The 16,208-nt window shown below is 45.8% G+C and overlaps 1 protein-coding gene across 1 annotated transcript; it reads right to left on the bottom strand.

Annotated features, from left to right (window-relative positions):
- Positions 1 to 1,680: 1,680 nt before the first annotated feature.
- On the bottom strand, positions 1,681 to 14,368 carry mfsd14bb (major facilitator superfamily domain containing 14Bb). The gene is made up of 12 exons (XM_079370269.1): positions 14,029 to 14,368; positions 10,299 to 10,385; positions 8,331 to 8,393; positions 8,068 to 8,195; positions 6,396 to 6,510; positions 4,919 to 5,137; positions 4,072 to 4,185; positions 3,402 to 3,473; positions 3,213 to 3,325; positions 3,024 to 3,121; positions 2,634 to 2,776; positions 1,681 to 2,034 (listed from the first exon to the last, which is right to left on the bottom strand). Exons 1-12 carry the CDS (start codon positions 14,086 to 14,088, stop codon positions 1,810 to 1,812), a joined length of 1,437 nt encoding a protein of 478 aa, XP_079226395.1. The 5' UTR covers positions 14,089 to 14,368; the 3' UTR covers positions 1,681 to 1,809.
- Positions 14,369 to 16,208: the final 1,840 nt, after the last annotated feature.

The raw sequence follows: 16,208 nt of genomic DNA on the forward strand, positions 1-16,208 counted from the left end.
CACCTGGACACAAGGTCGATAATCACGTGTTGAATTAAGAAGATCACCGATCCACAGCCGGAGCTTCAAATCGCTCATTCTGTTCAGTGTTGTTCGTGAAGTCGTGCTGAGTGAAGACGCTCGAGGGGAAACATAAACACAAACACCACAGACAAACCAGGTGAGGTGCATTATGGGACATTGAGTCACAGCTCTGCAGGATTTCACACGGACTCTAAAAAACACCGTCAGTCCAGCTTCCTGTTTCTGTTTTTTTGACATCTTAAAGAAGGAAGGATCAGTGGCGGACAGGAATGTGAAGCGCGAGATCAGAAACGAGTGACAGCGGAGTCGAGAGAGTTTCATGAACAGACGGTAAGAGTTTGAAATCGTTCTAAATAATTAATTTACAGTCAGACGGATGGGTGAGGATTTGAGTTATTTGAACGACGACGTGTTCAAAACGTGAGGAAGAGTCATGATTGTGCTCGATGAAGCTACACGACACCATCGTCTTCCTCATCGTCGGGACTCTCAGGTGTTTTTCGGCAAAACATGGAGGGAGACGCCAACATTTCATTGGCCGTCTTTGTCAGCAGGTTCGTCTTCGTTAACGTGACTCTTAAACGAGAAAGGAAGGCGTCTTTTGTTTTGGAATGACATCGCTCGATCTCTTCACAAAAAAACAAAAAGGTTCAAAGTAGAAAACAGAGAAAAATAAAGAACATGGCACGATGTGACTCAGTGATCCAAAGTCTGTGAGGGTTCAAAACCTAAAGACAACAAGAGGATCGACCTCCACAAACAAACATCAGTAACTGGGAGCGCTTGATATGATTGGAGGAGCACTTTCAGGTCGAACAGCTTTACTAATTCAAGTATTTAAAAATCTAAACACACTTCAAACTGGTTGAATTTATTTTCCTAAAAACACACAAAGACGAGTTTCTGGTCTCACGCACGTTTTAGGTCGTCCTTCCTCTGGAGCGCAGGATGATGTCACAGCCTGTCGGGGGTCTGCACATGCTCAGTGTGAGTGAGATAAACAGCAACAACGGAGAACAACTGAGCGGCCGCCCCTGCAGGACTCCAAATCCCATGAGTCACCTCGAGGGAGAGAGAGAAGCTCTGACCTCAGCGTCCTCTCTGAGCCCGTCGTGCGAGCCTGGACTCCGACTGTGTCAACACGGCTCAGCCTCCACTCCAGCCGGGGAGCGCTGGATGTCTTAACCTCTGCAGAGCAGACGGGTGGCGTCAGGTGACACACACAGAGGCAAGGCGACTTTGAACTACTCAAAGAAAAACCTCCAAAATGTTCCTTTCATCTCTTCTGTGCTGGAGACCGTCGTGCTCCACAGAAACTAGATTTAAAGAAAAATGGTCTTCAAACTAAAAGGCGTGACTGGTTAGCGAGGAGGGGGTCCGACTGTTTGCCTCGCCGAGTAACAGCTGCTCAAACACACGCGTGACGGTCGCCACATGTGTGAAGAGAAATGAACTAAAGCGTGTTAATGTTCCGTCTGCCACCAGCAGAGGGCGTGAGCGAGGAGAACGAGGACCAACAAGCAAAAACTGAAATGAACCAACGAAAGAAATGAGATTAAAACGGAGTCTGGATGTTTAAGAACTAAAAGAGAGGAACACTCACTTTATCAAAGGGATTACAAATAATCCGTCATGTGAGGAAATAAAGCTCGTCAGTGAGATCGCCGCCTACCTGCCTCTTTAATCTCATCCGGGTTTTTGAAGAAATAAAAAAATAAAAGGCGGTTTATTCTGGAGCGGGGCGGGACTAGCAGACGAGGCTTAGGCCCGCGGCCGCTCGTCAAGTCACAGGCTGCTGTCCTGCAGGAGCGGCTCGATGTCCTCGGCGTCGCTGGTGGACGTGGCCAGAGGGCTGCCGCTCTGCGTGTGCGAGAGGGTCGAGGAGGACTTGCAGTTGGAGCAGGTCTTGACGTCGCCCAGTTGGTGGTTGGGGATGAAGATGGCGACGATGAGAGCGAGTAAGACGGCGCACGCTCCGAACAGGAAGGGAGGACCGGGGACCATCAGCTTCTGCAGACAGAGAAGGAAATATTTATTGTAACAGTCAATTCCAAAACTTTATTTAAATTAAACACAGAAACAAGAAAGCTGTTACGCTCCAAACATTTGTCCTTCCTCCCTTTAGATCGACGCCGACTGCTCACTGACAGCTTTTTACCATGTTTTGGATCTGGGCTGCAGTACCCATTTTAAACACTAGGTGTCAGAGTTTCATTTGCAGTAGCTCCTTTGAGAGAGAAGCAGCTTCACATTTAAAACCAATGTTTGATTTAAAAATCTCGTTTTACAGATGACTCAGACAACACGAGGGAGGAATGTCTGCATACATTATATTTGAAAATAACCAAACCAGACAGGAGCCTAAAGCTGTGTCTGTGTGTGTGTGTGTGTGTGTGTGTGTGTGTGTGTGTGTGTGTGTGTGTGTGTGTGTGTGTGTGTGTGTGTGTGTGTGTGTGTGTGTGTGAGTGTGTGTGTGTGTGTGTGTGTGTGTGTCTGTGTGTGTGTGTGTGTGTGTGTGTGTGTGTGTGTGTGTGTGTGTGTGTCTGTGTGTGTGTGTGTGTGTGTGTCTGTGTGTGTGTGTGTGTGTGTGTGTGTGTGTGTGTGTGTACCTCTGCGTTCGGTGTGCTGCCTCCTGACACTGGCTCCATGTTGTCGAGCTCCACGTGAAAGACGTAGAAGATGAAGCCGTAGAGGGCCGGACCCAGACCGTTACAGAGACCTCTGATACCTGTGATCATCCCCTGGGCCACACCTGAACACACACACACACACACACACACACACACACACACACAAAGAAACACACACACACACACACCGGGGATCAAATGTGAAACCAAAACTTTTAGACGGAAGAGAAGAGGAGGTAAAAGACAGGTCACAGTCAGGTGGACGGACGAGTGACTTCAGAGGACAGACAGGTGGAAGGACCAACAGGTAAAGAGACAGGTGGACATGTGAGCAGACAGACAGGGAGACAGGTAGACGGGGATGCGGACCTTGCTGGTCCGGTGCTGCACTGTGTGACACCAGAGCAGAGATTGCGGGGAATGTGATGGAGGACATGGCTGCTACTGTTCCTGCCGCCCACATCATCCTGAAACAAAACACAAAACACACAACGTGAGCTTCGAGACGGCCGAGCAGAAAACTAAACAGAAACACGAAGAAGAACCCGACGGACTCACCACGGCTCGGAGCCGAAGCTGTACCAGGCCAGCTGGAAGAGCTGAAAGCTCAGACCCATCAGAACCGTGTTCTTGTTACCGATGGTCCTCATTAACACACTGAGGAACAGAGTCTGAGACAGGGAGGAGAGAGTAAGCAAACCAGCTGTGAAGCTTTTACTCTTCAGGTGTGAGTGGGCGTGTCTGTACCTGAGCCACTATGGAGAGGATTCCCACCATGGCGATGAAGCCAGCGATGGCTGCAGGTGAAAACTCGATCACCTGAAACACAGGAGGAAAATGTTTCTTTATGGCAGAAAGAACTCAAACTGCGTTCCTGTTCAGGAGTTTTAAACATAAAGTTTGATATCATCGCGGTCCTGAACATCGACACTGATCCCGCGTCCTCTGAGCATCAAACCTCGCTGCACGCGGCTCCAAAGGTCACTTCCTCCTCCTCCTCATGAAAAATCAAAATAAACTGATATCAGTGTGTCAACAACAGGAGGAGCGAGTCCGACTCGTCTCCACTGGAGGGAACAATGTGATTGGTTTACATCGTCCTCATGTTTCCTTTGTGACGCCTCCTTGAATAGAAGCACACGAAGCTATTTAAAAACACACTTAATGGACCTAACAGAGGGACGTGGAGGTTAACCCTCGTTACCTAGCAACAATTAGTGCTGGTGAAAAGAAACTGTGGTCTCTGAGTGCTGCCTGTGCACAAAGCGGCGTGAGCGGACAGAAGACCCCAAAGTGATTTATAAATGATTCAAATTATTAGAGAATTCTCTCAGTGTGTGTGTGTGTGTGTGTGTGTGTGTGTGTGTGTGTGTGTGTGTGTGTGTGTGTGTGTCTGTGTGTCTGTGTGTGTGCTCACCTGTCTCAGGTAGAGGAAGAAGCTGGAGTACTGTCCGGCCTCGGGCAGGTAGGACAGGAACACCGTGACACAGATCAGCAGCACCGTGCTGTCTTTCCCCACACGCCGCAGAGACTGAGCACACGGAGGAAACCAGAGATCAATAAATACTAATCAATCCATCAATCCATCAGCTGACACCTGGCAGACATCTTTAAATACCTGAGAGATTTACTGTAACGTTTTAACAACCCGTCACCATCCAGCCCACCTGCATTTTACACCCAGCAAATCTTTTTATTTTCTGACCTCCACGCTTTCTACACGCGTCGCGTCTTCACGCGGAGCTCAGCCGCGTGAAACAGAACCAACGGAAACAGATGATCTCTGGAGGGTTCAAAATTAAAGCTCCAACTACAGAAAACGTCTTCATTGACTGTGTATCAGGAGTGGGCGGAGCCTGTGCGGTCTAATAAAACCCCCCCAAAAACCCTGTATTCTTTCTTGTAGCCAGCAGGGGGCTCGTCTATAGGAGACACGTTGAGAAGAGATGACTCCTCTCTTAGATGAAAACATCAGAGAACATTTCTCTAATGACATTATTGACTCCACTTCTTGTTAAATAAGAAAATAAAACATCTGGACTGATGTTTGGACTGAAAGACACTCAGCTGGTCTTCTCTCCGCTCTTCTACAGACTCAGATAACGAGAGCAGACGAATGAGAAGCGAGGTCACATGACCACTGAAAATATGACCCGTCCTCCCGCTGGAGCCGATCCTCCTTTGACCCGTCGTGTGATGAGGTCACGTCCAAACAAACAACTTGTGACCTCTGACCCCGTGCTGTCACAGTGAAGCCGACTCACAGCGAAGGGGTCGGCCTGCTCCCAGGAGATGGGGAAGCCCCAGGACGTCAGCCTCATCTTGTCCGGGAGCGACTCCGGGACCACGAAGAACACAAAGGCGATGTCCGCCACCGCCACCACCGTGGCGACCAGGACCACCAGGCTGTCGCCATACTTAGCGGACAGGAAGTCGCCGATGGCGGGGCTCGTCACCAGACTGGCTGCGAAAGTGGCAGAGACCTTAAAAAAAACACACAAACGACAAAATGATCAAACTTTACATCCAACACGTTGGATTCTAAAGATGTTTGTGTGTTTTTCACGCAGGTCGACATGTGAAACCTTTTCCTCTCCTGGAAATCCCTTAAAACAGACCGCGCTAACATCATGCTGCCACCTGCATACATACAGACTAAACTCAATAAGTGATCAATAAATGGCACTGATAACTCTGGACTGAAGTCCCACGAAGGAGTGAAGGATGCTGGGAGATGTTTGGACCCTTTCTTTGTTGCTCGTTTGAAGAGGAGGGTAAATATCTCATATTGAAAGTTTCATTCCTTCTGCAGAAACAAAGATTTAATCTGAAAGCTTTTGATTGGCTCAGCAGCTTTGGGGAGAAACGTGTCGAGCGGCTGAGTTCAAACTGTGCGTCTGCACTCTTAGCCGGGTTTTCATCGACTGTATTCATGTTATTAACTCAAAGCAGCTCGGCTTTCTTTTAATTCTCTTTGTTCATTAAACAATGTGAAGCTTTTAGCGGTCACATGACGCAGTCACATGACGCGTGCGCCTGTTGGAAACAACGCAGATTAACAAAACGTAGCAGCTCCAAATATTACCGTGTGTGATCATCAACCAGGCACATGAATAAATCATAACTCCAGTGTGTCCTGTGTGTAAATGTGTGTGTGAGTCCTGACTGTCCTGCTGGCTGTGTTGTTGTCAGAGCTGTGTTTACATGGACGGGACGGCCGGCTCCTCCCCTTGTGTAGGACTAAAGAGAAGAGGCTACAAGCTAACTGAAGTCTGCTAACGTGCGAAGGCGAGGGGAGGAGGGCGAGAGGCTTCAGCACGGAGGAGGCGTGGCCAAACACATGTCGGTGTCCGTCAGTCAAAGGAAAGCTCTGAAGTCCGGACACCAGCCTGTTTGTTTTTTAAGCTTTGGTACTTTTCGATAATGACACATCAGTTAAATCAGAGAGAGAGATCGTGTGGTTTTAAAAACACTTAGTATCTAAAAGCGTCACGTGTTGAACATTTTTACAACCTTACGGACCAGAATGCATTGCAGCAGCTCTGATATAATCAGTTTGGTCTCCACGGGTCTCCATAACGCACTCAGACAGCTCAAAGACCTGCACGTGTACATCCTGTGACCCCGGTTCATAATGGACGGAGACTCCGCCCTCTTTAATGACCACCGTACTCTTCTACAGTCGTGCGGCTTCGTGGATGACATCACTCTGTTGCTCTTTGAAAACAGTGTTATAGTTACCAGTCCGTAGGCCGTGCTCCTCTCGTGCTCCTCTGTTATGTCGGCCACGTAGGCGAAGATCACCGAGAAGGTCACGGCGAAAATCCCTGAGACGGAGATCAGAGCGAAATACCACCTGCACACACACACGCACACACACACACACACACACACACACAGATCAGCAATACAAGAGGGCTGCGTTCTGGGTGAGAAGGTGAAAGGCTTCTTCACGCCTGCACAAAACTCCTGAGAGACTCAGAGAGCGATATTTGAACACCTTAACGATGGTGAATAATTAATGAGCCGTCTTATTGAATCATTAAGTCATCAAACGTTTTGAACCAATAAAAACAACGAGGCTCTCCCTATTTAAAAACGTTACGGCGAACAGACCGAAGTAAACGACTCTGCTCACATTAATACATCGAGATTCTTCGGTCTCGTGTTTGTTTTGTAGAAAGATGAGCGCGTGGGCCGAGTCGTGCGCTCCGTCTCGTCACAATAAGTCCAGACGCAGAGAAACAGCCTCTGTACGTCTCCTTCCTTTGAAAGCTGTTAGGCTCCGCCTCTAAAGGAGCGCTTTGGTTTCTCTCCGTCATCCAGTGTCAGAGGAAACAACGCTCATGTTTGCTGCTGGTTTCCATGAGGCGCTGTTATGAAGAGGAACGTGTGAACACTGAGCTGCAGTGTGCGTGTGCGTGTGTGTGTGTGTGTGTGTGTGTGTGCGTGTGTGTGTGTCAGTGCTGGGACTGTTTTCATGCTGATGCTCACATGAACAACATGTGACGGTTTAAACTCCAAAAAGCTGCAGCAGAGCCTCCTCGCACTCTTCCAGTTGGCAGAGGATCACGCTCTGAGTAACAATCATCGGTCATGTGACCGGCGTGACTACAGAATAATTACAGGGAAAAAGAAGTTTAATAGCTTAACTAATAAAAGAGTTTTTAAAGCAGCTTTTCACATCCAGAGACTCTGATGTCTGTCAGGACACACGATCCATGCAGTTAAGATCTGACCCGCTTCTGCTTGTTATGCTAGCTCGGCTTATGAGGAGGAATGGGATCATGACGGGGGGTTTCATAGCCCTCTAACAAAGAGACTCAACCTCACCTGTCCAGGTGTGAAAGGAGAGAAAGAAGCTGCTGCTGCAGGCAGGGAGCCATGACAACGTCCTGATGAGACGATTCGATAGTGCAGATTGTTTTTGTTTATTTTTAGCGACGTCAGGAACGCTAACTGAGCGGGTGACGGCTCCACATTCACACCTGATGGGAGAGGCTGCAGTCAGCGCAGACGAAGCAGCGGGATAACTCGAGGTGAAGTGTTCAGACCGAAGAGTGCGTCGGACATGTGGCTGCAGGAGCTGGGGATCGAACCCCCAACCCTCTGGTTGAGAGACAACCGACTCAACCGCTGAGCAAATGAACACAAGCAAAAGCCACGACTGCATCCTCAAACCCTCCATTCAGACCGACACAGATCCATCAGCTGGTTCACATTCAAGTCAGAGAATCCAAAACTCGAGATCTGAAAACATCCGTTTATAAGAACAGAAACCGCCAGAAATATAGAAACCAGAAAATAAATATTAAATGTCTTAAACGTGAAGACTTTTGCAGCCTGTTACATCACACTGTATCCAAAGCAGTCGCAGTCTCACACACACACACACACACACACAGTGACTCACCACGGGCTGATCCTCATGAAGGGAATGGGGGCGCAGGTGAAGAAGACCGTCATGAGCAGGAAGGACTTCCTGCCCCAGATGTCTGACAGAGCACCAATCAGAGGAGCCGACAGAAACGACAGAAAGCCCTGAACAGGAGCACAGAGCAGACGGAGGTCAGTGACGATGTTTGGATAAAAGAAGGGGTTGCTTCCTCCGCCGTCAGGTGCAGTCCACCTTAGAGTCATCCTTTCATATAAATGGTGAAGTGTTGGAGGCCTTACCTTCACGCCCTGAACCAGGCCGTTCATCAGGAAGGTGTGCTGAGGGAACGTCTCATGGAGGACCTGAAACGACAACATGACGCGTGCCGTTTATATAAAGCAATACAAATCATTTCACCGTCTACACACACACACACACACACGCGCACACACACACACACACAGAGAGTGAGACTGTGTTAAAGGGCATCAGAGGGAGAGAGCTGTGTGACTGAGGAAGCAGTATTGATCCTCTTGTAAGCCAAACTGTGTCTCTTTGTTCCAGTGATACACACGCTGCAGATTTCAGCTGCTCAAGGACAAACTGGAGTCCGGACTCGACCAGCACAATGTTCAGTTAACGGTTCGTTTATCCAAACACACTAATACACGACAGCCAGGTACTTTGATTTTTCTAATTAAGTCTCCGTGCTGATAACAGGTGTTTAGCCTAGCTTAGCACAAAGACTGGAAGCTAAATGTAGGATTAATTATGACACTCTGAGGCAGCCTGGGTTTGAATCATGGCTGTGGCTCTTTTTCCACATGTCACTCCGCCCGTCTTCATGTTCGAGGTTATGTAATAATGACAGCCGACGGACTGGTTTCATTCTGGGCTGAACACGCACTTGAGTATTGACGCTCCGCGTGTGCCATCGCAGACACACAGATCATTATTTAGCTCACATGGCGCTGAAGGCAGGAGCATACCTACCTGCACATCCTGTACTGAACACTGAACACACCTCTGACTCGGCCCGTTCAAATATTTGCAAGGACACATTCCTGCTGAGTGCCGTCGTGACGTCAACCTGACGATCAGACTGTGATGGTACATCGAGCTGAAGGAAGCTTTGACACTGCAGGTCTCACCTCCACATTCACTCCCTGATGACCTTTATTATATAAAGACACATCAGACATAGCTGCAGGAGCTGGGGATCGAACCCTGACCCGACTCTACCACTGAGCCACAGCCGGCCCTTTCCTGAGTTTTCTGACTTATTGTCCAGTTTTATAAATCCGGTGTCCGTGTATCCTCAAAAACCTCAGCGCTACTTCCTGTCCGCCTTACATCCAATCAGCATGTGGTGCAGGTCACATGACGCATAAGGAGGAAGGAGGTTTTCCTCTACAAAAACAAACCTCTCATACGTCTCATGTTGATGCAGCCGCACGCAACAGAGGCTATTTTCCACTTCATGTGATCGATTTAAAGTCCTCGACTCATAAATGTATTAATACAATGTAATCAGATTACATTCCCGTGTGTCATGATAGAAAACGTAACGTGGATTCTACATCAAGGGCTGGTTTTGTTCCTCCGCTGTCCGGTCTGCTCGCAATCAGGAAACATTCACATTTGATCTCACAAAGGGCCGTGTGTGTGTGTGTGTGTGTGTGTGTGTGTGTGTGTGTGTGTGTGTGTGTGTGTGTGTGTGTGTGTGTGTACTGAACAAGTCCTCGTTTACAATCGTGTTTCTCCTCCCAGATGAGGCTCCATCATTCGGAACGTTTCAGTGACTGTGGACCAAAGTTACGGTCCGTCTTCTGAGGTTTGGCGCTCGCAGTGACATCACAAAGACCTTTATTTTGGAGAACGACTTGCTTTGACTTGCTCAGACCGCTGAAGCCGCGTGATATCTTAAGAAGTCACACAGATTAAACCAAAAAAAACGCCTAATGTTCAGAACACCATGTGAGCACTGAATAAAGAAACTTGAATTGATCCTTTAATAGCCGAGGACTGAGGAATGCCCACGCCTCTCAATATCTGATTGTTCAAAAGATACTTAAAGTCTCAGAGCCTCCAAATTGGAGGAAAACCCCATTTTTTTAATAAACTACAACTCCTGTGGAAACTGCACAAATGTTTTGAAGGTGTGAAATGAGGACAGAGCTCCGACGTCCACTCGTAGCAGGTCTGTCAGTCGTGGGAACACGTGGCGTCCACGATGACCCCGGTGTGTTGATGCCGTGTTTACTCACGGTCAGCATGGGCGTGGTCAGCAGCCCCCAGGCGAAGAACTCCAAGAAGATCACCACCACCGCATGAGTCACTCTGGCTCGGCCACGCTGTGGGGGGGGGAGAGAGAGAGACAGGCAGAAACATTAAATATTCATCTGTGGGGAAAGCACCTCACTTCCTGTTCCTTGTTCATCTCCGACCAGCAGGTTACTCAGACATGACGACTGCATGCTTACACTGAACCTCTCAGCTGTGTTATCCAGTCTACTGAGCTGCACCTGCTGCTGTGTTGTAGCATGTGCAGGCTAACAGCGTCCTCAGACCAGCAGATCAAAACACACCGACAGCAGCTGAGGCTCGCCGAAAGCAAAACCTTTAAAAACACTGAACGTAAAACTCCGTTGTCAAGGCGAGGACGATATAGCTTGGGCTGGATTTGTTCATATTTGGTAAACAAACAAAAAGGATGATGGCGTCTGCAGTCTCTGGTAAAACTGCATGCTACCCTCATCTGCCAAATCTGGTGAGCTGTGTCCAAGTCGCCACATAAACTCAAGATTACAGAAGCTTTTATAGGAACTGCACTAACTCATCTGTTATCTTACTTATTCAACAAAACTAAATCTAACTAAATGAATAAATACAAAATCATCACATATTTTAAACTATAAAAGAGCTACAACATGAATGAACAGTTTAAGCAAATCCCTGATCAAACAGATCCCTTGAAAAACAATTGTTGGGAACAAAGTCAACGATGCTCCTGTGCATTTTAACGTCCCCTGCTGCAGAGTTTCATGACAAGAACGATCGTTTTAAAAACAACGTGGCATCGAGCAGGAAGGATTGAACATTTTGACAAGCTTGTCCACTTTTCAGGTCGTTTGTGGACAGAGTTAGAACGCCACAAAGTTGCATAAAACAAACAAACAAACAAACCTTTTGTTGCATTGATGTCAGAATAACTTCCAACATGTCCATACGCCAGCTGAGTCATTAATCGATCCAGTTTTACTAAATCGACAGCACTTTGTTTTAGTCCGATCACTGAGTGACTACGGTTTGCACATTAGTCTCAGATTTACAGCTGTGAGTAAAGCTGCTGATAATCTCAGTTTGAGGCTCATTAAAGAGGAAACTGACTGTCCAACAAAGTGTGTTTTAAACCTGAGCAGTCTGATGGAGCTCCAGGTCGGTTAACGGGCTCAGATTTTATTCTGACATGTCCGTTTGGTGTGAATATCTGAACTCCAACTCAGACTTTGACTACACAGCGACTCGCCTGACATGACTGCATCTCTCAAAATCATTCAGCTCTTAGGTCTGTGGCTTCTACAGGATGTGGTTCATGTTGTTTCCACTGAAGACGGACAACAGTAGAGTCAAGGTGTCTCCATGCACAGGAAGTCAAAACAAAACTGGTTCAGAGGCCTAGATGAGTGAAATGAAACTGAAATGATTCCCCAACAGTGCGAGACATTTACAGTGAAACACCACGATAGTTCTCCGTTGTCGGCTGTTCAATGGCAGCACTTGTTGCTGTTCTCGTTTTTATAGTCATTGTTACAGTTTCAGACCGTTGATTGAACAGCATATGATCTCTGAAGACGTCACTTTGGACTCCTGGAATAAAAGCTGCAGCCTTCACTCTTTAGATGTGGAGATAAGCGACACGTTGCATAAATGACCCAGTGGAGTGATTTTGGACTTCACAGCTGTATGAATGAGATTGTTAAGGCCCCGTGTCCACCTCGCGTTTTTCTCTCAGCGCCAGCGTCTTTTTTCAGTTGTTTTCAATGAATGGGTAGAGAGTGTTTTCAGCAGAGCGCTCAAACTAAAAATCTTTCAACTTTTCAAACAGGCGCTGCTGATGTCACCAGCGCTTTTTTCAACGAACCAATCACAAGGTTGAAAGGCCGGTCCTCGTCACCTTGGCAACCAAAAACAATGGCGAAGAAGTTGCAGTTTCATATTTACTTAATTTCAGTAAGCCTGAAATATGACTGGAACCGGGTTTCATCCAGTAGCAGCTCCCGGACAAGGCGGAGATATTCCCTGTATTGTCTCATACGGATGGTGTTGTACCGACATCCTCCTCGCTCCGTGTGATGGTGGGGCCTTCATTATGAAGCTCGTCATCGAGGCAGAGTAGGAGGGCGAGAATATACTGATTGATGGTCACCGTAAAGGGAACAAACAATCTCAAATATAATACAACATTAAGTAATAAGTAACGGAGCTGCATCGTTCATACAGCGGCAAACTTTTGTCATAGAGGCCGGGCTGACGTTCAGCGCTTTTTGCTCTCAGCACACAAAGCGTTGATGCGAGTGCGAGCTGGACATGGGGCCTTACTGTGGACATGTTTGTGCCTTCGTTCATAACATTACAGCTTACACACACCATCAGAAGACAACACTGCACTGTTTTAAAGCTTCACATCTAAATGTCATATTTCCATTCATTACAATCATTGGCAGCGTTTCAATGCAAAATATACACAAAGGACAAAGGACAGGAAAGGAGGAGAGGAGGAAAGGAGCTGACTGTTCGGTGCTTTAACCCCACGTCCTCTCTCTGAACCGGACACAGTCATGGCAGATGGATGTTCAACACCAGTCTGGGTCTGTTAAAAGGTTGTTGTTTTTTAAACTACTGTAACTTTGCTAAATGTTGCTGTGCTAATGTTTGGTCTCTGTAGATAATATAAAAAACTGCTCTTTCAGTAAAGTATCCTGATATAACTTTTGTGAAGGATTAGTGCCACACGAATACAGACTGATTGATTTAATAAAACGACTTCAAACAATATATTTTTGTGTTGCTCTGTATGGTTTTGTGCCTTTTTGTGGATGTGGTTTTTTCTATTGTTTGTATTCAATGTTTGTATTCAACCCAGTGATTGTATTGAATGGAAGCAACTGAATGTTTAGCAGCATTTCAAGTCCAAGAAGACAAATTTCCCAAAGGGGACAATAAAGTATATCGCATCGTATCAGTGTTTATTAATGAAAGGTGGAAAGAAACTCAACTTAGTGACGATTGCATGTCTGAAGGTGTGATGTCCTACTCTCCCTCAGTTTTTATTATTTACATATATATATATAATTTTTTTAGCCCACTCCTGTTTGATTTGACCTCTTCAAACCTGTCTGTTGTATCTCTTGTATTTCTGTCATTTGCTTTAATATTATTTTTATTCTTCCTGTTTGGTCTGTCTAGTTACCTCTGTTCCTATCGTTCCTTAAATGTTGATGTGTTTGTTTTTACCCCTAAAGCACTTTGTAAACAATTGTTTTTAAAGGTCCTATATAAACAAAGTTGTTATTATTATTATTAAGGTAAAACTCAACGACTTTACTTTCAGCAGATTACAGTGAAAATCCGAAAAGGGTTTGGACATCTGAATCAGCTTTTTGCTAAGACTAAAGTTTCGTGTAATCAGCAAGAGATAAAATCACAGGTTACCTAGCAACAGTTAACGTTAATTTGAATTAACGGCTGACGTTACCCTGGCTAACGGATTTAGCTCGTGAAGCTAAAAAAAAAACCGCCGCTAAATAACCGGCTAACAACGACAAATATTTTAAAATGACACCTGTACTGTTATGAAACAGCTTGTTCGTGTTATTCCTGAAGCTGTCATTCGACCAGCTTTGTTCGTTATTGACGTGCCGGTGAAAACAAACAATACAAACAAACTAGCACTAAGCCGAGTGTGCTAACGGACGGAGCTAGCGCACTTCTTACCGAGCTGCGGACCGACATGACGTCGCTGGCCCCGGCGGTCGCTGCTTTCTCTCGGTTCATCTCACATCTTGCCGGGGAGACTTTCACATCAAGTCGGAAGAACTCGGCATCCTCCTGAGGTTTTCCTGACACTTCCAGGGTGCGACGCGGCGTGAGTTGGGAGTACGTTTCTGCACTACCACCATGGAGTTAGCCCGAAAGTGGACGCGTTAATGGAGAGGTAAACTGTGAAAGGGGGGGGCTCGGCTTCGGGCTTTTTCAACAAAAATTCCTCTGCTCTGATTGTAAGTTTACAGCTTGTTGGTTTGTTTTATGTACCTGAATTCCCCGGTTGGGCGGTGCGGTCATTTGACACTTGCGTTGGTCGTTGGAAAAGCAATAAACTCCGCCCTCAGAAGCTGACGTCACTTTCAAAACGAACGCCTTTTTTTTCTACAGCGCGCGCGCTGCGTTCCGTCGTGCGTCACAGTTGGAACGTTGGCTGCTCCCAGAACAGCTCTAGCGCGAGCTCGATTCTCTGTTATATAAAAGACGGCTCACAGATCTGACCCTGGATCTGTTCACGCTTTAAAGCCGCTAAAAGGGAGCGCGCCACCTGCTGCACCAGCGCGCGCACTACAATGCAGATTAACAAAATAAAAGCACACTGTCGTCAAATTTGAAATGTCAAAATGCAGCCAATTATAAATACTGCTCGGGCTTTAAATGATTCCGCTGTCACGACTCAGTTTTAAAGAAAAGCAGTCTAACATCACACACACACACGCGCAGTGTATCACTATTTAGCAGGAAGTAGGTGCAGCAAATCGCGTTGCCAACATCCCGTCTGGATCACTATTTGGCAAGACGGAGAAAGGCGGGACTCGGCAGTGCAAGATTTTTTGGCTTCAATGCAAACTATCGTCAAGAAAACCAACTTAAGAAATGGCATCTCCGGTTTCACAGTTTTCAAACAAAAGTTCAATGATTGAAGGATAAATCTTAGTGTAGTTAAATCGAAATAACATGCCGATTTAAAGAGTAAATGTGAAAGCTTTTACAGGAGAATATTTAAGTGCATGGTTTTAAAGCACTTTTTTGTTCTAAATATTGCCAAACTCTATTTGAATGATTGGTTCAAAATTTCTTGCATGCAAACAGAGCAGAGCAGGTGACCATGTCTAAACTGCACAGTGTTAATTAGTTTGACGGCAGTATTTGTAGGTTTAACTCAAGAAATTGCTAACTTTTATTTGTCTAGAACTTCTATTGTTGTTGCCGTGTTATCAAACCATGTATTAATATTATTGCATCATTGCATCTGGTCTGTCCAATGTAATTTTTTTGTCCACATTAATAAACTTTAAATTAATTAATTTGAATCATATTGTTGGCTGCACTATGCTGAAATTATTTTACAAGAGTTTTATTGAAAGTGAGTTGACCTATAGGGAGAAGCATTTTCTTTACAAAATAAGAACAAAATGGACAATTGTTAAATAAGGCAGCAAGATTACCCGACAGACCGCTGACCCTCTGCACCCCTTTAGGTCTGAGTAAGACCTCTTGATTCAGGGTGCAGGAATACCCAGGATGAGGACTAAAAGAGGCGTTACATTCTTCATAACCTGCCACATTCAGCTGCTTGATAAACTCTGGTTACAGAGGATGAACTTTCCACTTTATTTCACTCTCTACTGAAATCCCTTATTTAATCATGAGCTGCTTTAGTGTGTTATTATTTGCTGTCCTGTATTCACAGGATCAATAAAGGTTTAATTTGCTAAAGTGTAATATTCTGGTGTCATAACAAATGTATTTGGTACTTTTATATAAATTTAAATATCTGTTTTGAAACATTAAACCTCTTAAACGTGTGTAAGCAGTAGTCCTACTGGTGATAAAATATTCTAAATAAGGAATTAACATCAGCCAGAAAAGCTAGTTTCACGGCAAACCTGCAACTAGTCATCAAATAGATCATTTGCTGCCCTGGTATTGAAAGAGGCATCAGTAAAGTTTGGTTTTTTATAGCTGTTCAAAATCTGGTATGCTTAAAACATATATAGCCATACAGTTACAAATGTTTGGGAATGTGAAAACACAATTAAAGTGGACATGTTGTATTCCTTTTTCATCTTTCAAACAGTCCCCCGGTGAGCTGAATGAAACATCTGTGCTGTGATTTGGTCCAAATATAT

Source organism: Symphodus melops, assembly GCF_947650265.1.
Source record: "Symphodus melops genome assembly, chromosome: 1".
Taxonomy (NCBI): Eukaryota; Metazoa; Chordata; class Actinopteri; order Labriformes; family Labridae; genus Symphodus; species Symphodus melops.